The sequence below is a fragment of the Onychostruthus taczanowskii genome, unplaced genomic scaffold, assembly GCF_017590055.1.
Source record: "Onychostruthus taczanowskii isolate IOZ18803 unplaced genomic scaffold, ASM1759005v1 scaffold110, whole genome shotgun sequence".
Classification (NCBI taxonomy): Eukaryota; Metazoa; Chordata; class Aves; order Passeriformes; family Passeridae; genus Onychostruthus; species Onychostruthus taczanowskii.
The window spans coordinates 883765-908375 of record NW_024497630.1 but is presented as its reverse complement, the minus strand read 5'-3'; the positions used below and the strand labels follow the sequence as shown (position 1 = coordinate 908375).

The 24611-nt window shown below is 60.3% G+C and overlaps 1 protein-coding gene across 1 annotated transcript in view; it reads left to right on the top strand.

Moving 5' to 3' along the window:
• The first annotated feature begins 11143 nt into the window (after positions 1-11143).
• The window catches only part of UNC13A (unc-13 homolog A), a 34020-nt gene continuing 20552 nt past the window's right edge, over positions 11144-24611 (top strand). Inside the window, exons 1-16 of the mRNA XM_041422615.1 lie at positions 11144-11242; positions 12888-12917; positions 13225-13324; positions 13540-13657; positions 13839-13962; positions 14129-14202; positions 14282-14336; positions 15029-15064; positions 15602-15812; positions 17757-18395; positions 20036-20129; positions 21105-21151; positions 22225-22303; positions 23565-23570; positions 23853-23924; positions 24203-24422. Coding sequence (XP_041278549.1) covers positions 11152-11242; positions 12888-12917; positions 13225-13324; positions 13540-13657; positions 13839-13962; positions 14129-14202; positions 14282-14336; positions 15029-15064; positions 15602-15812; positions 17757-18395; positions 20036-20129; positions 21105-21151; positions 22225-22303; positions 23565-23570; positions 23853-23924; positions 24203-24422 — 1996 coding nt within the window. The 5' untranslated portion in view covers positions 11144-11151. The remainder of the gene's footprint in view (positions 11243-12887; positions 12918-13224; positions 13325-13539; positions 13658-13838; positions 13963-14128; positions 14203-14281; positions 14337-15028; positions 15065-15601; positions 15813-17756; positions 18396-20035; positions 20130-21104; positions 21152-22224; positions 22304-23564; positions 23571-23852; positions 23925-24202; positions 24423-24611) is intronic.

The following is a 24611-nucleotide window of genomic DNA, read 5'->3' as shown; positions in this document are numbered from 1 at the left end:
GCAAACGTGCACAGAAGGGCACACGGCTGTGTGCGGGCACCTGCCTGTGCCCAGGTGTGCCAGAGCAGGTCGGTGAGTGTGCAAGGAGCTCTGTGTGTGTGTGCCCGTGTCCACTCTGTGTGTGTGCGTGCGGGGGTGTGCACAGGAGTGTGTGCGTGCACGTGTGTTTTCAAGTTTGTGTGCAAGGGGGCCAGCACACACATGTGCTTCTGCACGTGGTGTGCATGTGCAGACGTGTGTGTGGGCACCTCACACCTCTGTGTACAAGCACGTGTGGTTTTCACCCCTCTGCTCAGGAAAGCACCTTTCTCCCTCAGCTCCAGTTTCTTGCGGGGTGCTGGGGTGTTCCTGCAAAACCTTTTGGTTTTTCCCTGCCTTTTGGAGCAGCACCTGGGAGGTGCGTTTGTTGGAGTGTGGGGAGCCCCCTCACAAAGTGTCGCACCCAGGGCAGGAGGCCCCCCCCCCCCGGCCCAGGGTTGCCCACAAACCTCGACTCCCCTCCTCAGCTGCCCCAAATTCTCCGCGTGGACACGGCAGAGCGTCCCACGGCGGGGATGGCCAGCAGGAACCCCCGATGTCCCCGGGCTCATCCCGAACTGTCCCCGCAGTGCCCCGTGGCGCACCCTGAGCCCCGCGCTGCCGCCCGGTGCCGGGGCTGGGTATTATCCGTGACGTGTCTGTGCCCGGGTCTGTGCCGCTGCCGCTGCCGGTGTCCGTTCCACTGTCCGTGCCCATTCCCGTGCCAGTGCCCGTTCCCATGCCCGTTCCCGTTCCGGTGCTCGTTCCCGTTCCCGTTCTGGTGCCCGTTCCCGTCCCCGTTCCCGTGCTGGTGCCCATTCCCGTGCCCGTCTCCCTGCCCGTGCCGGTGCCGCTGCCCGTTGCCGCGCCAGTGCAGATGCCGGTGCCCGTTCCCGTTCCCGTTCCCTTGCCCATGCCCATGCCCATGCCCGTTCCCTGTTCCCGTGCCCGTTCCCGTGCCCGTTTCCCGTTGCCGTGCGCGCTCTTCTGCTGCCATCTAGTGCCCACGCACGGCGAGTTCCCGCAGGGCGCCTTTCGCCCGTGGCCTTCCCCGCCCGGGCACTGCCTCGGCTCGGTCGGCCCTGGAGAAGCCACCTGTACCTTAGGGACACCTTGGTGCCCTCTCAGGAGGGTGCCGGCGGGCTGGGCCCCATGGCTTTGGACCCAGAGGTGGTGGTAGGCCCTTGGCTCTGGGGGATGGGGAGCAGCATTCCCCTGCTAACTGGGACAAAGCCAGCAGAAGCACCATGCCCGGGAAGAGCTCGGTGGCACGGGTTGCTGCAATGGCACTTGGATGTCCTGCCACGCCCTTCCCCAGCCACCTCCGTCTCACCGGGCACAGGTTGTGCTGGAGGGGTGCAGGATCCTGGTTTTACCCACCACTGACCATCCTGGTGCTATTTGTCCCTGGAAGGGACCGTGCCACGGAGGGGCCACGGGTGGCACCGAGCCCAGGCAGCACCAGCTACCTCGCTGCCACTGCAGCCGTGAGTGCCCGACCCGCGGACGCCACCACAGCCGTCCCCGACGGAGCCATTCAGTGCAGGATGATGGAGAGCAGCTCTGCCGCCTCTCCCCTGCCTCTCTCCCCAGCTCCCTGAGATGGATGGGCGCTCGATACCTGCTGACTCAGGGCTGGCGGATCCAGCTCTGCGCGCCTGCCGGGGCTCGGCAGTGAATCGCAGCGCTGGTGTGCGGCTGCTGGCCCTGCCCAGCGAGGAGGGGGTGATCGATGGGGTGTCAGCAGAGACTCAGGCTCCTTGGGGCTTTGCTCAGGGGCGTCTCGGCAGGAGATGCCGCAGAGGTATTTTTAGCCGTGTAATTCATAGCTACCTCCAGCCTGATTAGTTTTTTTCTCCCTTGGTCAATCCATCACACACTGTGCCCCGGCGGATGGATGCGTGCCGGGAGCTGGGTGTGCTGGGAGGGGCTGAGGCAAAACCTGGACACGGGGTTCATTTCAGAAAGCTTCATTTGATTCTGTTTGCAACGGAGTAAAACAAAATACGTGTATGAAGGACCCCAAATGCTGAGAAAACCCCTGCCTCAGGTGCCCCCCAGCAGGCCAGGGTGGGTGCAGAGGTGAACACCTGTGAGGTGAAATTGGTTCTGGGACTGTGTGCTGACCTGGACCAGATCCTGGGGTGCTCCAGCCTTTCCCAGGACATTTTCCCAGATATAGATGCCAAAATGGGAGGCAAGGAGAGGCTGCAGCATCCCACATCTGTTGTCTCTGGTGAAAGCATTTCCACTGAGGCCTGATTCAGCAAAACTGTGTTTTCCCAATTGCTGCTGCACCCAGGCTGAGGACACACAGTCCTGCGGGCTGCCGGCCTCTCCCAGGGGTGCAGGCACAGAAGGGGATCAGGCAGCTGATGTGATTGTCCTGCCGTTGGGAAATGTGAGCTTAGGGAGCTCAAAGGACCGCTCTGATTTGGGCTTTGGGCTCCCGTTTGCGCTTGTGCCCACCCCCCTTGTGCACCCTCACAAACTCTGTGAGTGCCATGGCACCAGCTGCCCGGGTGGGACGCAGCATTTGTGGGTGCACTGCAGGGCACGCAGCAGTGGGGTCACCCTGACACCCCACAGAGGCCCTGGGCTCCTGCCAGTCCCTCTTCCGGCCGGCCGAGCGTCACCCACCGCCCCCGTGTCCTGGCGCGGCCCAGCGTCCCCGAGCCAGCGCGGGGCTGCGGGGGCCGCCTCAAAGGAACGATTTTCTTGCTCTGAAGCCCCGGCTCTGTTCGGCGTCAGGCAGGGCAGTGGGGTGCTGGGGCAGCGTGGGTGCTCCCGAGGGAAGGGGCACCGCGCTCCCGCTGGGCACGGACGCTGCCAGTGCCCCCCACCTCCAGCCCTTTGATTCTGGCCCAGCCTCTTGCCCTGGGAACTGCAGCTGCCCACGGCAGGGTCGTGCGGGGCAGGATCTGATCTCCTGTCCCTGTGCTCTGTGCCTGAGCCACAGCAGAGATGGCAGGATGCCAGGCACCATCCCTGCATGAGGAGAGGGACACCCCAGTGTCCCCAGGGCTTGGCCCTGACTGAGTTTTTGGGGTTTCTGCAAGCCTGAGTGGCAGTGGCTTTTGCTTTCTGGCAGGAATCTGCTCAGCCTGTTCTGCTTCCCAGTTCTCCTGTCCAGGGAGATCTGTGGGATCCCTTGCAAAGGGTGATGGGTTCTTGGACTGCATCCCTCAGCTGAAGATTTTGCTGTGAAGCTGGAGAGAGGTTCCTCTGCTTTCCAAAACCAGCCCAGACTTGTGCCCAAAGCAGTTTTAAATCCAGTTTAAGGCAATTCACATCCCCTGCCCTGGGCCAGCACAGGTTCTGGGGGATGGACAGACAGACACTCAGGCCCCCTTGCTGGCACTGTCTCAAGGACAGAAGCTGAAGGGATTGGACAGGGCTGGCAGAGGTGGGATGGGGCTCATGTCAGCAGAGACCTTCACTGCCAAGCAGGGAGATGCTGTTTCTTGCCAGCAGCAAAGATTTCTCCAAAACCATGTGAGTAAAGCACCCGGAGTGAGCTGGGCCAAGGACAGCCAGGTTGGGACCCAGGGTAAGGCTGGGATCAGTGGGAAACAATAGAAATCCAAACCCCTGGAGCAGTGAGATGACCACTGAGCTCGCGTGGGTCAGGGGTTCCACCCCAACCCTCCCTCCCTGCCTTGGTCCCAGCCAGGGCCGTGGCACAACCTTCCTGTCCTTGGCCCCAAGTCCCTCTTTTGCCCACGATCAGCTTCCCCCTCCAAAATCAAACAGCCAAGGGGTCCCTGCACCCCTGACCCGGCCGCCCTCACTCACCATCCACCAGGTCCTGGCCCTCACGTCGTAGCAGAGCTGCCACCTGACCGAGCCCCCGGCCGCGGGTGCCGCTGCCGCCCCTGCCGCCTCCATCCCCACCGGCTACTCCGGGAGGTGGCTGGCATGGTGCCCTGCTCCCAGTGCCATCACAGATAGTTTTTCCTCTCAAAAAGCACCCAGGGCAGCTCCCAGCCCTGGGAAAAAGCAGCTGGATGGAGGCGAGGAATAATCCCAGTCCGGGAGTTCCTGGGCTGCCCCTGGGGAGGCGGGTCGGCTGCTCTGGCTGGGCTGGTGGGTGGTCACTGCCGGGCAGAGGCTGTGCCAGCGGCTGGACAGCCAGAGGGACAGCGCCCACGTCAGCGGGACAGAGGGACTCTGGTGGGTGGGACAGCAGAGGGATGTGCTGGGTCTTGCAGGATTTGGGAGTTGCTTTGGCTTTGTCTGCCCAGGGAAGGGGCTGCTGCAGGTGCCACCTACAGCCTGCCAGCCTCTGCTCCAGGGACCCTGACATGTCCCCATGTGGGTGATGGGCTCCCATGTCACCCGTTCCAGAGCTGTCCTGTGTCCCCCAACACACATGTGCTCAGAGGAGGGTACCCTCCTCCTCCTCCTCTCCTTCCCCTCCTTCTCCTTCTCCTTCTCTTCTCCTCTTCCCCTCTAGCTCTGTAGAAACTCAGGGATGAAAAGGGGATGTGTGGGAGTCTCTCCTGAGGATCTGGGGGGGGCGAACACCAGCAGAGCTGTGGGGGCTGAGATCTGCTCCCATTGGGGGGGCAGGATCTGGTCACTGGGGATTCCTGGCCCTGTCACCCTGCCCCCAGCATGGCCTGCCCCGAGGTGGTCAGAGGTGCCTCAGGGTGACATCCTTCTGGCCCCACTGTTCCCGCACACCCTGTGGGGTTCCCCAAAGGATCCCAGTGGGGTTCACATCTGTCCCTTCCCTCCCTGCTCCGCACCCAGGGATGAGCCATCCTGGATTTTGGGCTTTGCCACAGGGAATCCTGACCCCAGTGCGTGCTCAGTGCTCTCAATTGTTCATGTCACCATGTCCATTTAGCATCCCTTCTCCCAGGAACTGTGATTTGATTTGGAGTTTGGGGGTCGTGGGCTGACACCCCCCCCCCCCCCCCCCCCCTCCATGCATGGCTGGACAGCCAGCTCTGGCTTTGTTGTTCTCAGGGACAATCAGATCCTTCCCAGTGCTGTCTACTGGGACAAATTGGTCCCTGCTGGGTGCCCAGCCTTCCCCCTATGCCCCCTGTGCCCCCTGTGCCCCCTGCCCTCCTGCCTGCTGCTTGCAGACTTTCTAACCCCAGGGTTTTGCTGCAGGGGTTGATAATGTTTTTGAGGAAGTTTGGGGTATTTTTTTGTTTTGGTTTTTTTTTTTTTTTTTTTGGCTTTTAAGGCCCAGGAGTCATGGCAGAAGCTGAGTTTATGCTGAGCTGGAGATTTGGTGACATTTGGGGATATCCAGAAAGAAGCTTTGGGGATGGAGCCATGCTGCTGCCTGGGGCCCAGGGGGCTTGGGCAGACACAGTGCCAAAGGATCTCAGGGTGGGAGAGATGGCTGTGTGGGAAGGGAAGCATCACAGGGGGCAGGTTGCAGGAATTCAGCTCCTGGAAATAATTAATTTCAAGGCACAGAGATTACTTCCTGATTTACTTTTTTTTCCTAAACACTATTTTTTAAAATCCTTAATTTTGATCCAAAGCCAGGCCTTTTCTTGGGAAACGAACTCTGGAGCTTCTCATGAACACTTTCTTTTCCAATGAGACTTTTTTTCATCCAAACGAGGGCTTGGGGCAGAAAATAAACCCAAGGTTGAGCCATGGTTGCAGCTCAGAGCTGGCACCAAGGCAGGAGGGTGGCATTGTGCAGCAGTGGGTGCTGGGGTGGGGTGAATCAGACAGATTGAGCTGAATTATGAAAATCTTCCTGTTTGGAATCTTCCAGAATTGCTGTTTGGCTTGGAAAAGATGGCTTTAAAGTGGTGTGTGATAATATGAGTGTGTGTGTGTGTGTGTGTGTGTGTGTGTGTGTGTGTGACTGGAGCGGGTCTGTGACACGAGTCTGTGTGACGAGCATGTGTGAGTGACTGGAGTGTGTGTGTGACACAAGCACGTGTGTGTGTGTGACAAGTGTAACATGAGTGTGTGTGACAGGAGGGTGTGTGTGATGAGTGTGTGTGTGACACAAGCATGTGTGTGTGATGTGTGTGTGTGAAGAGTGTGTGTGTGTGAGGAGTGTGTGTGTGATGTGTGTGTGTGATGTGTGTGATGTGTGTGTGTGATGTGTGTGTGTGTGATGTGTGTGATGTGTGTGTGTGATGTGTGTGTGTGATGAGTGTGTGCCCCACGTGTGCCAGCACACGGCGATGTGCTGACGCTGAGTGGAGCAGACACGTCCTGCTAGAGGCAGCTCTGCTGCCCCAGGGCTGCCAGAAGCAGGGAGGAGATGCCAGGAGACAGCACCAAAAATACACTGAGAGGCCTTGGTGGGTTGGGAAGAGCCTCTGACACTTCACTGCCTGTGGGGCAGGGCTCTGGGGTGTCTGGGGGCCCCGAAGCTCCTGGCAGGATGGTGTTTGTAGGGGGGAGCGCTGTGGAAATGCCATGTGCCAGAGCTGGGGGTGCCACACCCTCCTGGTCCATCACCAGGACTTGATGGGGGTCTGGAAGTGCTGTGACAGGCACTGAGGGGCAGAAGGGGGTGAGAGGCCCCCTGGGTGAGGGATGGGAGGGAGGAGGTGGCCTCAGTGCTGACCCCCACCCTGGGTTGGGCCCACTCCGCCATTCCTGGGGCAAGACTGTTGGGAAGCAGAGAGCCAGGAGAGTGGATGTGCTGGGGAAGGGGCTGGGGCTGAGCCAGCTGCTCCAGCCTGAGCACCTGGGGGCTTGCCTTGGCATCTCAGCACTGCCCAGGGTGATCCTGCCTCCTCTGGCTCGTCATTGGTGCAAAGCCCAGCTCTCCGTGCCTCAGTTTCCCTGGCAGGAAGGGCTGTGCCCACTGCTGCCCACCGTACCAGTTCCTGGCCCATCCCTGCAGTATCCTCCAGGGCCTTATCCCTGGAGAAGGGAGGGAGATGGCAGTGGGGCTGTTCACAGCTGGGCCTGCCTGCTGCCCAAACTGGGTCACCCTGCCTGGGATGTCACCTCACGGGGCTCTGTGTGCACGTGTGGGGGTAACGGGGGTGTGCAGGTGTGTGAGGGCACACGTGGGTGTCCAGCTGCCACACCTCCTGCCACCAGGGGCTCCAGCACTGCGCTGCCAGGGGGCTGACCCACCCCAGGCCTGGGGCTGCTCTGGGAGGGTCAGGCCCTGCTGCTCGTTTGGCACCACTCGTTAGTGATGAGGGATCAGCCAGGGCATTCAGTCCCACAGGTACCCTTGTGCGCACATCTTCCCTTGCTGTTCTCTGCCTCAGTTTCCCTTGGCATCTCTTTTCCTGACCCCACTTTCTGCTGGTCCCTGCAAGATGCAGTAATCCCATGGCAGTAACATGGTGACACCTTTCCTTGTGCCACAGGGCCACCAGGACCAGCAGGATGGCAGTGTGAGCCCATCACCTGGCTCCACGGCAGGAGGAGGCAGATGGGGACAGGATGAAGGCCTGTCTGAGCTCATGTCCCCAGTGATGGAGGTGGAGGTCTCTGCTTTATGCTCATGTGGGACCCCTTCCATGAGGGCCAGCATCTGGAGAGGGTGCTGCTCCCTGTCTGGGACCGTGGCAGCTTCTGCAGCCCCTGAGCTGGGATCACTGCCCAGATCTGAGCATTTTTTGGGATGTCACATTTGGTGTCTGAGAGGAGAGAGGGGACAACAATGGGGGGTGACAAGGACAGTGTGCCCCACCTGCTCAGACGCACCTCTGAACATCCCGGGGGGGGAATGCCTCTAGGGGGGGTGTGAGGTAAATTCTGCACCCCAAAGCCACCCGCGCTTTGAGCTGTGCAGGCAGGACACAGCTCCCCCGCCCCAGCCAGACGACCCCACCCTGCCAGGGAAAGGAGGGCACCGCAGCCCCGGGGCTGTACGAGCCGGCCGGGCCCACCCCGGACAGCACCGACCGCCCCTTCGGGCAGGACCCCCCGCCCGTTCCGCGGGGCGTTCCGCGCTCCGTGCCGTGCCGTGCGTTCCGCGCTCCGTGCCGTGCCGAGCCGAGCCGTGCCGAGCGCTCCGCGCCCCCCGGGACCCCAGACCCGTCTCGGCCCCGGCGCCGGGTCCCGCGGCCCCTGTGCCCGGGGCGGAGAGGGGGGAGCGCGGGGCTGCGGGGCCGGGGGGGCTGAGGGGAGTGTGGGCAGGAGGCAGCGGTGAGGGGGGGTGTCGTGGGAACGGCTCCATTCACGAGCGCCCGGCGCGTGGATTTATGAATGAACCGGCGGGGGCGCGCGCGCGGCGCGGGAGCCGGGAGTGGGGGTGGGGGAGGGGCGGGGGTGTGGGCGCGCCCTGCCCGCACAGGGATCCCCCGGAACCCCCGGAACCCCCCGGGATCCCCCCGGAACCCCCCGAACGCTGGTCCTGACCCCAAAACTCCACCGGGAGGGACGGGACTCCCTCCGCGCCTCCCGCCGCCCCATGGGGACGGCAGGGGAGGGACGGGACTGCCCCCGAACCCTCCCTGGCTCCCCTCTCGCTGTGGGAGGGGAGGGGGCTCTCCCCGGAACAACTCCCGGCCTTCCCTCATAACCTCCTAGCGCCGTGGGGCGGCAGCTGCCCCCTTATCTTCCCACTGCCGGGGAGGGAGGGGGCTCCCCTATAAAACCCCCCCGGGCTCCCTCCGTGCCCACCCCCCGCCTTGGGGAGGGGGCTCGCCCCTCGCTGCCCAGCCCAGCCTCTCCAGCTTGCCGCCCCCTCGGAGCCCCGTTCTTCCCATCCTGGCCCTTTCACGCCTCTTCCCACACCCCCCTCAAGCTCAGACCTCCATGTGCTCACCCCTGAGACACCCCTGCCCGTACACCCCCCCCACAATCCCCATATACCCCCCTACTCATCCCTCCCAGGGCCCCACCCCTCACTCCTATCCTCAGGCACCCCCATCCTGCAGATGCAGCCTCTGCATTCCCAACCATTCCCTCATCAAAAACACGCCATCTGTGCCCCCAACACCCCACATCTATCCCCAACCCCCCAATTACACAGTGAAGCACCCCCGACCCCTAAAATCCCTCCACTCGCAAACATCATCCATCCCCATCTATGTATCTCTACATTCTCACTCCCCTGAACAGACCCCATGCACCCCAAATCCCACATTCTCCCCAGTTCCCTCTGTGAACCCCTAAATACCCCCTCAGATTACAGCCCGAGCCCCAGCCGCGCCTTCTGCAGCCCCCTTTGCCCCTGCAGGTGTTGCCTGACCTGGGCATGGGGATGCCGGTGGGAGTCAGGGCATCTGGGGGGGTCAGGGTAAGAGCCTGGGGGTCTGGTGGTGTGTGCCCAGTTAGGGGATCTGGTGCTGGTCACCCCATACTGGGATGAACTGGGGGACTGCACAGGTAGGGGATCCCTGCACCCAGCACACTGAGCCCTGCCCAACTCAGTGCACAAATGAGCCCTGCAAGTTTGGCCTCAGCGTCGCTGGTCAGTCTGGATTGAATGCTCAGTAATGGGGGGACAGAATTCGGGAGGGGGTCCCTTTACCCCCTTCTCAAGGCCCTGTGACATCCTGATGGGGATGGGGTAGCGCTCGTGTGTCATGGGGTCATGGGATGGAGGTGGCAGAGTGACAGCTGGGATAAGGTGGGGCATGGAGTGTCTGGGATTCCCCCACCCCAGGCGAAATCTGGAGGAAATGGGGCTCTCCCGGTGCTGCCTGAGTTCATCAGGATGGGGGCTGTGCCCCCTTCCACCCCCTGACATGTCCTTGTCCTTGAGGTGCTGTCACAGCCCCCTCTCTGGTGGCAGTGCCAGAGATGGCGTGCCCCTGGTGTGCCTGGAGAGCCCCCCCAGCCAGCCCCAGATTTCGGGTACTCTCCTCTGGCAGGGGGAGTGCCTCTTTACTGCCACTTAAAGGACTGTCACATGTGGTGACACCCTCGGTGACGCTGGAGGTGGCTGCTGAGAAACAGCTTCGAGTGGGTTGGGGCTTCCCCCAGTGCCCCGTCACCACTCGCTGGTCACGCTTCTCATGCTATTTTTGGGGGTCACGGGGGCGGGGGTGCCACCCCAAATCCTCCCCCCGGCTCTCCCAGCCCCTCCTGGGGGGCTTCGTGCCAGGGGGTGTTCCTGCATGACAGGCACTGGAGTGACCTGGGAGTGTGGGGTGAGTGGGGACAGGAGGGGGTGTCTGGAGTGGCGGGAGGCAGACGGACAGATGGACAGGCGGGCGGACGGGCATCTGGAGAGACAGATGGAGAGACGGAGGGACAGATGGATGAAGGGGATGGGAGACGTGATCACAGAGGCTGAGGGGTGGGTGGGTGGACTGACAGAGGGGTGGAGGGACAGAGGGAGAGGAAGGACAGAGGGTGGATGGAAGGACAGACAGGTGGGTGGATGGATGGAAGGATGGATGGATGGATGGATGGATGGATGGATGGATGGATGGATGGATGGATGGAGGGTGCATGGAGGGTTGGACAGAGGGTTGGATGAAGGACATAGGATGGACAAGGGGACAGACATAGGGATGGGTGAGTGGACAGAGAGTGGGGTGGACAGGCAGAGGCATGGGTGGGTGAACAGAGAGGGGAGTGGACAGAGAGACAGGTAAATGGATGGACAGAGGGATGGACACACAGGAGATGGAGAAATGGTGGGTGGTGGGAGTGGGTGGACAGACAGGTGAATGAATGGATAGACAGAAGGATGGGTGAGTGGAGAGACAGGAAAGTGGACAGAGGGGTGGGTGGATGGACAGAAGGATGGGTGAATGGAGAGCCAGGAAAGTGGACAGAGGGGTGGGTGGATGGCTGGAGGGGTGGAAGGATGGATGGACAGCAAGATGGATGGCAGATGGATGGGTGGGTGGCTGGAGGGATGGGTGGGTGGAGAGACTGGTAAATGGACAGGCAGCAGGATGGATGTTCAGAGGGATGTCTGGACAGGCAGAGGGGTGGACAGACAGTCAGGCCTGTTGGGGCATGCCAACAGCCCAGCCCAGTTTTCATGCCATTCCCAGTCCAATCTCTGCCAGCTGCCTCCTGCCTCAATTTCCCCAACTGGTCAACACCCCCTGAGAGAAGCCAGATCACCTCAGCCTGGGAAGACCCCAGCTTGTTGATGTTACATGAATGTCACACTGTCCTCAGCTCCTTGTCTGGAGACTCAGGTTGAATTTAACCCCAGAGTGGCACCCCAGGACTCGCCACTCCTGTGCCAGCTTTGGGGACCCTTTGATGGGTGGGAAGGCAGCACATCCTGCAGATGGTGACAGCAGGACTTCTCCCTGGCAGGAGATGACAGCCAGGAAAACCACGTGTTCCCTGGGTAATTGTTTGTTCCTGTCAGCTTGGGTATTTTTGGAGCTTTTCCTTCCTCTGCTCTCCCGTTCCTTTTTGGAAGCAGCAGCTGGTGGAGAGTAGTGGGTGCTCCTGAGCCCCGGGGGAAGGGAGATCCCTGTCAGCTACAGGCAGGTTCTGGCTACAAATGCTCTATTGGAATAGAATAATATCAATTTATAATATGTATAATATAATGTATAAATACATTCTATTTAATTTACATAATCATTACACACAGTGATGCCAGCCATCCCCAGACAGCCTCCAGGCTCCCAGCTTGGTGTCACTCGAGGATCTTTGGGATCCCAGAGCTTTGTGCCAACCCCCCAAGTGTGAATTCCCCATCTCTGGAGCCCTGTGATTCCCTGGGAACATGGCTGCCAATGACGTAGCTGGTGACCTTCCTTTGGGCAAAAAGCCACCAAGCTTGTCACCCTTTCGGTGGCAGGGAGCAGGCAGCCGAGTTAGCGGGTCCCCAGTTTTTTTCCGAGGTGATGATTTCCCTTGCCTCAGTTTCCCCGAGGTTTCTGGTGCCACGTGGCCTCCTCCCAGCCCTGCCAGGCACGTGGCGCTGGCGGCAGCCCCACGTCCCCTCCAGCGCTGGTGGCGGGTGATAAGCGGCTGGCGAGTGGCACGTCTCCGAAATCAAATTACCTTTGATGTCGCCAGGGCTATTTTCATCCCTGCTCGGTCACGTTGGTCCTGCACCCGCTGGCACCCGCGTCATTTAAGCGTTCTCCGGGTGCTGTGTCATTCCCTCCCCGCCTGGTCCCCTCCCGACAGCCCCGAGGACACCTCTGGGCCCCGCCGCCCCCCCCCGGCATCGATACCTGGCTGTGCTCGGCTCCCTTTGCCCTCCCCACTGCAGCCAGAAGCTGGGGACCGACCCCCACCCAACGGGGTAAAGCTGGGGGGTGTCAGCCAGAATCGGGGGGGGTTTCCCGTGGAGCTGAGCAGGATCGGAGGGCTCCCTGCACCCCCCAATGGCAGGATGAGAACCAGCCCCACGTGCCCCCATGGGGGAGACAGGGCTGGGATGCAGTGGGGACTGTGTTTTGGGGCTGTATAGGATTTTGGGGGAGCAACCCCCTCCGGGGCTGTTTGGGTCAGGGGGGGTTACAGGCTACCGACCCACACAGTTTCCTGCGGGAAATGTGGGTCAGTGGATGGGAGAGCCTTAACCCTGGTCCTGCTGGGCTGGTCCCACCCAGGTGGGGCTTGAATAGGGAACAGCATCCCCCAGACCACAGGTTTTCCTCTGGATATGGATGGTAACATCATCTGTTTCTCCAAATAAATCCCAAATCAAAAGTGTGGGCTGAGGGGGAGGTAACACGCCCTCAACAGAGGCAGGCTGGTCATTTGGGGTTGTAAGCTGTCCCAGAGGAGCAGGTTTTTTGGGGGAGCATTTTCTCCCCTCTGATACCCACCTCCAACTCATATATGATCCCTCACCCTCACTTGGCTTGGGGGATCCCAGCACTTTTCCCACCTGGCAGCTGGAGGGCTTGGGGGTCAACCAGGACTGAGGTCCTCCTACCCCCTTGACACCCTGGTGGGAGTGCCCAGCCTTTCCCCAGCCTTTCCTCAGGATCTCAGCCTGATTTTCTTCCCTCCTTTTGTCCCCACAGTTAAAAAGGCCAAGTATGATGGGCCCCAAGGTAAGTGAGACCTCACCTGAGGGGAGAGGGTGGGGGGATCTTGGGCTGGTTGGGTGTGGCAGGATCAGAGGAGGGGGTGGGGAAGGGGGGCAAGGGGACCCTTAGCACTGGAGGCATCATTTGTCAAGCTGGGGACACACACACACAAATGGGGGTGCCCTGGACTGGTACATCTACCAGTCCTGGCAGATGTAGGATCCCTCCTGGGACTGGGGTGCTGAGGGAAGTGTGTGTGGGGGTGGCAGGGGGCAGTGTCAGGGAGTGGGGACACACTGGGGGTCACTTCACCCTCTGCTTGTTCCCACAGAGAAGTTTAACACCTACGTGACCCTGAAGGTGCAAAATGTCAAGAGCACGACCATTGCAGTGCGAGGCAACCTGCCCTCCTGGGAGCAGGACTTCATGTTGTGAGTGTCCAGGGGTCCCCTGAGCTCCCCCACCCCTGCTGCTCCCCCTTGTCCCCATAAATAACACAGGGAGTCCCCCACTGCCCTGACCCCAGATCTGAGGGTCTCGCCTGAGCCTGAGGGGACAGGTAGAAGCTGGGGTGGTCCCAGGAGGCTGCTGAGACCTGAGGGGGGTTAACTTCATGGGGGTAACCTGATACCTTTCCTGTCCCCAGTGAGATCAATCGGCTGGACTTGGGCCTGACTGTGGAGGTGTGGAACAAAGGGCTCATCTGGGACACCATGGTGGGCACGGTGTGGATCCCCCTCCGGACCATCAGGCAGTCCAATGAGGTAGGGAGACAGGCACAGGCACCTCCCTGCTGTCCCCCAAGGGACATGTGCCACCCCCAGCTTTCCTTTGGGCCAGGCAGAGCCTTCCCCAAACTGCCTGGGGCCACGCCCTGTGTACTGGGGTTGTGGGGAAGCGAAAGGGGGGTCTGGGAGCTCTCCTCACCCCATTTCTACCTGACAGGAGGGCCCTGGGGAATGGCTCACACTCGACTCCCAGGTCATCATGACCGACAACGAGATTTCGGGCACCAAGGATCCGACTTTCCACCGCATCCTCCTCGACACGCGCTTTGAGCTGCCGCTGGGTGGGTGCCCCGGCCCCCGGGCTCAGCCGGTGTCCTTCCTTGCCCTCAGCCCCAGGGATGCTCTTGAGCTTAGAAGCTGAGGCTGAGGGTCTGATCCTGTGGCCCCAAAAGCTTGAGGGCTGTTTTGGAGAGGTCTGTGCACCAGCTGGGGTCTTTGCCCTCACAGATATCCCTGAAGAGGAGGCCAGGTACTGGGCCAAGAAGCTGGAGCAGCTTAACGCGATGCGGGACCAGGATGATGTGAGTGCTGCCAGGCCTGGGGTGAGGGGGCAGGGGCAGTGCTGCCAGCAGAAGCTCTCACCAGTCCCTTTCTCCTCAGTATGCCTTCCAGGAGGAGCAGGAAAAACCTCTGCCTGTGCATGGCTCACAGTGCTGTAAGTGCTGCCCTGTCCCTGCCCCGCTGTGGGACCCCCACACCCTCCTTTCCCACACCGAGGAATTTTAAGGTGTGGGCTCCACATCTGCTTTGAGGCATTGGACCCCAAACCAAGTGGGATTCAACTTCAACCCATACCTGGTCCCCATCCCCATTCCTGTTGTCCTTCCTGTGTTTGCCAGTGTTTCTCTGCTGTTTCCCAGCTTCACAGTGGCTGAGCCTTCCTATGGATGGAGGGGAGCAATAGGAGCAATGGGGCTGATGAGGACAGTTCTTCTGGGGCAAGGGGCAGCAGGCTGATGTTGGGGGCTGCTGGATGAGGGCCCTGCAGAGGCATTTGGGGTAGCAGCTTAGTTTGTCCCAACGCATACCTCAGTTTCCCCTTCTGTAACCACCCCAGGGGCATGCCCCTGTACCCACCCTCAGACTCTGTCCCCTGTCAGTGCCACCATCCCTGGCCATAGCACTGTCCCCAGCCTGGGTCAGTGACACCATGCCCACACCAGCACTGTCTCCAGTCCAGCTTGGTGTCGACATGTTCAGGCCCAGGCAGTGTCCCAGTGCCAGTGTGCCCCATCCTGGCTGCTGTCCCCAGGGCAGTGTCCCCTACCCAGTGTGCCCTCTGGGGAGATGCTGGTTCCTCCCAACCAGCTGCCTCCATATTTATTGTCTCTGCCCCTTTCTTTGTAGGCAACTGGAATTATTTTGGCTGGGGAGAACAGCAGAGTAAGTATCCTGCCCACTCCTCTCTTCCCAGCCTGTGGGTCCCCAGCACATCCCTCTTTGCCTGGCCCAGGGCTCAGAGGACCTGGAGCTTGGGTCTAGCCTGTGGCCTTGTGCCATGACTCTGTACTGGGTGAGGACAGTGTCACCAAGTGCCCTGTCCTGGGCAGGGCTGTCCCCATGGGCTGGTGGGGACATGGCACCACGGGGCTCTGTGCTCTTGGGGTGTCCCAGTGGCAATGAGCAGCTCGGGCTTTGCCTCTGTGGTGGAACATTGGTGGGGCAGAGGGATGGTCCCTGCCCCCCTGCCCCCATCCTCTTCCCCCTTCTGTATGTTCCAAATTCCCCCTCCATGTTCCCGTCATCCCCCAAACCGTTCCTGTGCTGATAACATGTCAGCTCATCCCTCATCCTGCCCTGGGCCCACCTCCCCAGCACAGGCCCACAGTGGTGGGGACACAGTGGTGGCACTAAAGCGTCTGTGCAGGGTGGGGGCAGATTTGAGCCATCCCCTGCCCTGCTCACTGTGGCCTCTTGCAGACGATGACCCTGACAGTACCGTGGATGACCGGGACAGTGACTACCGCAGTGAGACCAGCAACAGCATCCCCCCACCCTACTACACCACGTCCCAGCCCAACGCCTCTGTGCACCAGTACCCCATGAGGCACCAGCAGCAGAGCTCCCGCGACTCCTACACTGACTCCATGCAGAGCTACGAGATGGACTACTCGGACCAGGCTCCCATCAGGTAGAGTGGCCACAGCCAAGTCACCCTGGGCCCGGCTCTCTCAACCTCCCCCGCAGGTGACAGAGGCCAGCAGGTCCCCAGGGTGATGCCAGGGATGGCACTCCCAGTGCGGTGGGTGACAGAGGGAAGGATGAGGTGAGGAAGAGCAGGGTGGTTCTGGCCCCATCCAAGCCTTTCCTTCTCACTGTGAAGTTTTCAAACTCTTTTGGGTCACTGCCCTCCTCTGTCCTCACTGGGTTTGGGGCCCCCCACCCCTGGCTGTCCCTTCTGGGAGCTGGGCAGTGGAGCGTGGGGTGGCTGGGGACACAGACGTGGCAGAGCCCAGCCCTGAGTGCCAGCCCCATCCAGGTGGACAGAGCCTCCCTGCCAGCGTGCCCACGGCAGCAGGGGGTGGCGGGTGGCGGTGGGACCTCGCTGACCATGTTCCTCTCCTCCCCTGGCAGACGCTATGGTAGCGTAGACTCTGCCGCAAACGGACGCAGCGACGCTGAGTCCGGTTCTGAGTCGAGCAGGCGGACCAGCCGCCAGCCTTCCCTTGAGAGCAGGCGGTCCCTAGACCTATCGGATAGGTGGGTCGCTACCTGTGCCGTGTGCCGTGTGCCGTCGCAGAGTGCTGTGGTCGGTCCTTGCAGCCATGGTGAGGCCAACACCAGTCCTGGCAAGGGCGGCCTTGTGCCACCTTCCCCACCCCGAATCAGCCTGGTACAGGGACAGCTTTGGGATGCTCCAGGTGTCCCCCCCAGCCCCTCTTGCTGCTGCACCCAGTTCATGGGGTGACATCCCGGCATCCTGGTCCCACTTGCTGCCACTGCGACTGTCTGGCAGCACTGCTGCCTGTTCCTTGTCATGTCAGCGGGTGTGGGACTGGGCCCTTGGGGACTCAAATGCCATCCCCTGTTCCTGGTCATCTGCCAGGGTATGCCTGTCTGGGCAAAAGCTTCATGCAGTGATTTGGGATCCTGTGATGTGCCACGAGCACCTCTCCCAGCTCTGGCCAGGATCAAGATGGGGAGGTGTGGGGTTTCCAAGTGTGAGCTGTGTCTCCTGCATCCCTGTACCCCAAGTGCTCCTTCCCAAGGTACCTGGATGATGCCAGTACCCCTACCAGCTGGGACCAGCCTGAGCCATCCCCCAGCACTCTCTTCCCTGCGGTGTCCCCTGGCTTCCCACAGCCTGGTTCAACCACTCTGGGCTCTGCCCAGCCCAGCCCCTCGCCTTTGTCCCCTCACGCACCCCCTGAGTCCTGAATGCCAGTGCTGGAGACGTGGTGTCGGCCTCTTCCTCGGCATGTCCCTGTCCATGTCTGCATGTCTGCTTCTGTCAGCCTGTCCCCACGGAGCCACGGGGCTGCCCTGTCCCTGGCAGCCTCCCTGGGCACAGGGCCCCTGTGGGCCTCCCAGTGCAGGCAGCTGTGAAAGGAGAGGGCTAGAAGGGCTGGGGGGGCAGATGGGGTGGGGTAAGAAGTCTGGCCTGGCAGCAAGAGCAGAGAGGAGCCCCCTGGGTACAGATGGTGTCAAGAGGAGTGAGGGGGTAGAGGGGGGGGTGTCTTGGGGTGGGGGTGCCTGGGAGGGCTGCGCGGAGCACGGGTGACAGATCTGTGTGTCAGGGGCAGGACAGGGTGTCTGGCAGCAGCGGGAGGCAGGATCTGGCTGGGGGTGCTGCTGCCCCCACCCCTGGCTGGAGTAAGCCTAGGAGACAGACACTGTCAGCCCCATCCCCACTGTCAGCCCAGGCACAGGCAGGGAGATCACAGTGCCCCTGCTTGGGGGGCTGGTTCCAGCCGATGGAGTTTCCTGGTTCTGTGCCTTCTGCTCCCAGGATGAGGAGCCCAATGCTCCCGATGGGAGCTGCACATCCTCCCGCCCCTGGTGCAGGGCCCCGGGGCTCTGCCTGGGGTGACACGGACCCATGGGAGCCCTGTCCTTGTGTCCCCTCGCCCCTCAGCCCCACAGGGAGCAGCCGCTACGCCTCGTCGGCCGAGCTGAGCCAGGGCAGCTCCCAGCTGAGCGAGGACTTTGAGAACGAGAGCCTGAGGGACTCGGAGCTGGACGAGAGGGACGGGGACTCCTACCACTCCTGCCATAGCTCCGTCAGCTACCGCAAGGACTCGCCGCACTGGGAGGAGGAGGATGATGATGATCTCTACCTGGAGGAGGAGGAGGAAGAGTTCATTGAGGACTACAGTGAGACTGAGGAAGGCTACCCCAAGGAAGAGGAGTTGGAAGAGGAGGAGGAGGAGGAACTGCGGGTGCAGGACACCTATGAACCCCCTGAGCATGAAACGTACCCACCACCACAGAAACCCCTGCCACAGCAGCAGCAGCAGCAACAGGTCCCACAGCAGCAGCAACAGCAGCAGCAACAGCAGCAGCAGCAGCAACCCCAGCTGGTCCCACAGCAGAAACCTCAGCAGCAGGAAAGGAAGGAGGAGAGGAAAGAGGAGAGGAAAGAGGAAAGGAAGGAGGAGAAGGACACCTCTGCTCCCCAGGAAGCCCCTGAGGCCCTGCAGGCCCAGCGGGCAGAGGAGGAAGTTCCCCTGCAAGAGGCAGCCCTGGAGACTGAGCCCTCAAAACCGGCTGAGAGGTAGGAGGGGAAGCTGACCTGTGGTGTCCCTGGGATGGCATTGTGCCTGGAGGCACTGAGGATGCTCTGGAGGTGGCTCAGGGATGGTGCTGGTGCTTGGCGCAGGACCAGGGACCTTCTGCTGTGTCTGGAGCTTTTCCAGGTGCCTGAGCCATCGAGGTGGGGGAAGCCCACCTTGTGCCACCCAGGCAAGAGCCAGCACCCTGGGCACGCTGCCTGAGCCCAGCCTCCCCCTGTGCTAAGCATGGCTCAAGGTGTTCAAGAACCTGCTGGGGCTCCAGGGCTGCAGGTTTATAACCTGGGACGAACATGGGGCTGGGGGAATGGGATCTCAGGGCTGTGATTCCTCTCCTCTGGTGCAGGCTCTTAGCACCCTGGGTGGAGCTTGGTCAGAGGAAGAGATTTCCTTTGCAGAAGTCAGTCCTCTCCCTAGGCCTGGTAGAAGCTCATCCATGGCCTCCTGTGGTGTACAAGTGAATTAATTGGTGGTCAGGTTCCTGGTGCAGCATGTGAATAATTCATGTCTTGGAGACAGATTAGATTGTTCAAATATCATTATTGATCATTTCCATTTTCAGAGAGTGTCACTCCTCGGTGCAGAGGTGAACTGCTGTGATGGGCTTTTTCAGCCTTTTATTTAGTTTAAATTACACACCAGGAATGGAGAATCTCAAATTTAAACCAATGTATAATGAGCTGTTTTTAAAAATCCTGGATATTTAGTCCCAAGACCTAGCAGGCACCTGAGGGCCTCAGGTCATGTCTGCCTGCAGTATCCACTGGGCAGGGGACTTAGAGGTCCTGTGCTAGGATTTGGGGACTGTGGATTAGTGCTGGGGACCATGCATTGTGCCGAGAATCCCAGACTGTGTTGGGACCTCAGATTAGTTCTGAGGGCCTCAAATTAGTACTCATGACCCCAAATTAGCTTTTGGGACCCCAGAGTAGCACTGGAGATTGTGGATTACTGCTGGGAACCACAGGTTAATGCTGAGGATCCCAGGTGAGCACAGACAGAGCCCCCAGGTCTGAGCAGGTTCATCTTCTGAGCACCCCATGGCCTCTTCCCAGAGTGGTGCTGGGTTCCTCTCTCCAGTGTCACATCACACCAGGCTCTCCAGGAGACTGGTATGTTTGGAAGATTTCTTTGCTTTTCCTCTGTGTCTTGATTTTGTAGGAGAGGAGAAAGAACCCCACAACACCCAGCATGTCCAGGCAGACACTTTTCCCTGGGCTTGGAACCAGTGGGGTGTTGGGTGCTCTTTACCTAGGAAGCTGTGGTGGGAAGTGGCCAGAGGACATTGTGCTGGGGAGAGGGGGGCAAAGCATGTTTAATTCACATGCTTGTGTCACCAACTGTCCCCTCTGTGTCACTTGGGTGCCCAGGGCAGGGTCTCCTGAGGGTGGGGAAGCTTCTGGCTTCTCCTCAGTGTTCTGCCCTGATTGTGGTTGCCCTTTGCAGTGGGACCTGCTGCCTTTTCAGTCCTTCCTGGTACCAAGAGGCAGTTTTGCCATGGCCACACTGTCTCAAGGCACATCAGGATCTCCAAATCGCAGCCTCAGACCTGCTGGGGGTGTGGGGGCTGCTCCCCCTCCATGGTGCTGTGCTGGGAGGTGACAGGGGATGTGTGTGCTTGCAGGGAGCCGGCAGAAGAGGAGGTGCAGGACCCCAAAGCACGAGCCAAAGCCAACTGGCTGAGAGCCTTCAACAAGGTCTGCATGCAGCTGCAGGAGGTGAGGACCCCCTGGCCACTGCCACGGCTTGGGGCTGGGGGCACAGCCCCTTTCCACACCTGGGCAGCTTCCAGGGACATCCACGGACTTGGTGGTGCCAACAGTGGTGCCCACAACCCCATTCCCACCAAGTGGGATGCCCCAGAGGTGCTGGGAGTGCTGAGGATCCCCCGTGTGTGCTGCATGCATGTGCTGGTGCGAGACCCCCCGCCCTCTCCCCTCTGTTGAGTTGACAATATTTTGTTTTGTTTTTAGACTCCATCCTCCATCTTTTCTTTTTGTTTTGGCTCTGGATTCGCTCCCCGGGGTCTCGATCCCCCTCCCCACCGCTTCTCTTTTCAGTTGTCCACCACCATGGCCCTTGCACCCGCGTCTCCCCTTCCTGCAGGGAAGGGGTGTAGCCTGCCTGCAGGTAAGCATGTCCCCCTGGAACCTCCCAGCCCTGTGTGTGCCTTCCCTGTGTGTGTGTGTGTGTATGCTCAGGGATTGCCCATGAAGGAAGGGTAGTGGTCTCTCTCTGCCCTTCTTCTCCAAAATAATCCCCTGCCTGCAGGGGTAGGTGGCACTGCTGGATGATCCCTGCACACACACCCTCTTCCATGTGCTCTGGCTTTTCCCTGCTCTTCTTTCCAACTGCTGTGGGTCCCTGAGGACCTGCTGAGCTTTTGTGATGCTTCTTCACTCCCCCAAGCCCTGAATTTTCACACAGTGTAGCCATGCCCCCTGCTTTGCCAGCCTCATCCCCTTTGCTGAAGCCCACCCACTTGCTCACCCAGGTCAGCCTCCTGAAGAGATTTATTCCCAGTGCTGGCTCTTTGCTGGGAAGAGCCCCCTTGGTTTTGGAGCACACTTTTCTCTGCCCACCCTGCTCATCCTTCCATGCTGCCCCAGTGCTGTGAGCATTCACTGCCCTGGGGGGGCTGTCCCCACGCTGGTGGCTCTTGCTGGGCCCTGACACTGTCCCTTGTCTTCCAGGCCCGCGGGGAAGGTGATGGAGAAAAATCCCTGTGGTTCAAAGGCGGGTGAGTACAAGGGGAAGCTGGGTACATTCTGCCACCTGGGATCTCAGTCCCCCTCCTCATTAGGATGTGATTAATGAGCTCAGCATTAATGGGCTTGTGTGGGGAAGGGTTGCCAAGCTGTGGGCATTCAGGGAAGCCAGTCTTTTGGAGCTGAATTTTGGGGCTGGTCAGTGCTTCTGGAAGAGCCAGCAGACATGGCATTGCTCTGTGACCCCAAGAGCTGCTGCTGAGGGGGAGAGCAAGGAGGTGAGTTGAGATGGGGATGAGGAGGGGTGGCAACTCCTGCTTCCCTCATGGAGTGGTGTCATGGGGAATCCTGAGCCTCTCACCTGGATGGCCTGGAGGTCTCAGTCCTGTCTTGCCATCACAGACAGCCTCATGGACCTGGGCAGAACCTGGTAGGTTGCCTGAGAACCCTCAGATCACTCCAGGGATTTCTTTCCAGCAGGGCTGTGAAGTTCCATTCCTGCCTTGGGTTCCCTGGCAGCAAAACTTGAGGCTCACCTGCTCGGCGCTCCTCTTTGGGGTCCCAGAGGGAACCCCACCTCTCCAGCCTCACACTGCAAAGTCAAAACTGACTAAGCCAAATAGACAGTTTTTCTCCTGGGTTTCACTGTTAAGCTTCACATGGGGAAAAATCACAGTTTTTGCCAAAATCCCTTTTCCCTTAGTTTTTAGTCCAGTGATCCCTAACCTGGCTGGAGTGGTGGTGGGGATGGGGATCCCATGGGTGGGTCTCTGGCCACACGGGGGTTGCTTTGCAATCATATTCACCAAGTCCTAGATATTGAGCAGAAATCCTTTCCTGTGAGGGTGGTGAAGCCCTGGCTCAGGTTGTTCAGAGCAGCTGTGGCTGCCCCATCGCTGGAAGTATCCAAGGCCAGGTTGGCAACCTGATCTAGTGGAAGGTGTCCCTGCCCTTAGCAGGGCATGGAACAAGATGGGCTTCAAGGTCCCTTCCAACGCAAACCATTCCGTGGTTCTCTGAAGTGCTGAGTGACTATGGGGCAACAGCAGGGGGCCCCTTCCTGCCTCAGTTTCCCCTTGCCCGCTGACTCTCCTCTCTCTTGCAGGCCTGGTGGTGGGCTGATCATTATAGACAGCATGCCGGACATTCGCAAGCGAAAACCCATCCCCCTAGTTAGCGATTTGGTGAGGTTCCTCCCAAGGCACCCCCCCACAGCTGCCAGCTTTGCTCCTGCTGCGCCCCACCGGACTGCGCCGCCCGTGCCCCGCTCCCCAGCTGCCTCTAACATGGCTTGTGTTCTCTGTTTTCTTTCCTGTGGCCTGGCTGGGCCTTCCCTGCGGCAGGGGGGCGGCTGTAAGGTTTCTGCGCTGCATTAACAGCATGCCCGACATTAAGCCTGGACGCAAATCTCTCCCTCTAGTCAGCGATCTGGTGAGCGCGGTGCGAGGGGTTAAAGAGACAGCGCCCTTGGGGCTGCCAGCCAGCCCTCAGTGCCCCCAGCCCTGCCAAAGGGGGGCGGGGGTGTCCCACACTGCCTGGGGGGCTCCTGGCCCTCCTTGCAGTGGGGAGCTGGGCTCTCCCTACCCGAGGGTGCTTCTCTTTAACGGAGCTCTGGTCCCTACCCCAAGCATCAGCCTAAGGTTTCCCAGGGCTGTATCTGGTTTCCCATTTTTTTACTGGTGCTGTGGCCCTGGTCCCTTCCTGTCCCAGCTGCTGTGCCAAGCTGTCCCTGCAGCATGGAACACACTGGTGCTGGACAGACAGACCCTGATACCAGGGGAAGGCTGGCAATGGCTTTTCCAAGTTGCCCAGACCCTGTGCTCCTGTCCCCACTGTCTCACTGTGTGGGGCTGGAGACCCCCACTGTACAGGCCCCCCATGATGGGGTCCCCTCCAGTCCCTGGGCTCCATTGCACAGGGTCGCTCTGCTGGTCCCCTCCTGCTTCTGATAACAAGAGACAGCAATTTTGGAAACAAGACACCCTTGTCCTCCAGAATTAGGTGTCCTTCCTGTCCTTCCCCCTCTCTTTACACCTTGTCATCTCCACTGTGTGCCCTCCCTGGGGTGCCACCCTCCTGTTCCCAATCTGCCTCCCCACATCCCCCTATCCCCTTGCTGTCCCCAACTTGGTGCCCCCACCCCAGCCCTCTTGGGCAGCTGCTGATGCTTCTGCACTGTGCTGTGTTGGTGTTTTGGGGGTGGGGGGGTGATGGGGTGGGCAGTGTGTGGGGTTTGGGGGTCTGCTGCCTTTCCCTGCTGGGATTTGCAGGCTGCAACCAGTGCTGTGGCTTGGGGACACAGTGCCCCCCACCACAGACTGCTCAGTGCTGGATGAGGGGGTGTTTCCCCAGTTCCCACTGGTTCTGGCAGGGAAGGGGCTCTCCTGGGAAGTGTTTGCACTAATGGCTTTTTATTCCCCCCTCGCTGGCCCTGGCTGCCCACAGGCCATGGTAAGTGCCCCCCACCCTATCTCCCCAGGGGTCTCAGACATGTGAGAGGCTCTTCCCCACTGGAGCTGAATTGGGAATGTCATAGGCTGCTGCACTGGTTCCAGTCCCACTGCACAGCAGTGCTGGCAGCAATGGGGGCTGGGCTGTCCCCACTGCCCTCATGCAGCCAGGATCCTTCCCTGTCTGGAATCGGGGTCTGCCCTGGGTGTTTCACAGCCACTGGGGTGTAGGAGGGAGCTCTCATGGTCTGCTGGATCTGGGAACTCGCTTTCTTTCCCACAGTCCCTGGTCCAGTCCAGGAAAGCGGGAATCACATCCGCGCTGGCCTCGAGCACCTTGAACAATGAGGAGCTGGTAGGTGCTGGGGTGGGCTGGGTGCAGGATGGGTGGGAGGGGGAAACAGCCTGGGGGCCAGGCCAGCAGTGGAGGTGCAGAGTCTGTGACCCACCAGCATCATCTGGTGATGCCTGAACATCTGGGATGGGGATAGAATCATGGGATCATTAGGGTTGGAAAGGACCTATAAGATCATCAAGTCCAACTGTCAACCATCACCATTAAATCAATGTCCCCAAGTGCATCCTCTGCCCTGCTTCAGCGTTTCTCCCCCTCTCTCCCCTCTCCCTGCACAGAAAAACCATGTTTACAAGAAGACCCTGCAAGCCTTAGTGTACCCCATCTCCTGCACAACGCCCCACAACTTCGAGGTGTGGACGGCCACCACCCCCACGTACTGCTACGAGTGTGAGGGGCTGCTGTGGGGCATTGCCCGCCAGGGCATGCGCTGTGCCGAGTGCGGCGTCAAGTGCCACGAGAAGTGCCAGGACCTGCTCAACGCTGACTGCCTGCAGAGTAAGGACCTGGGGCCCACAGCCTTGTCCCTTCTCACCTTGCAGAGGGAGGAGGAAGCAGCCCAGAGATTCCCACTCCTGGCCTGGGCATGGGAGAAGTGGTGTGCAGAGCAGACTCATCCTGGGCAGGGGATAGATCTCTGCAGGTTTGGATTAATTCATGCATGGAATCACAGTATAGTGGAATTGT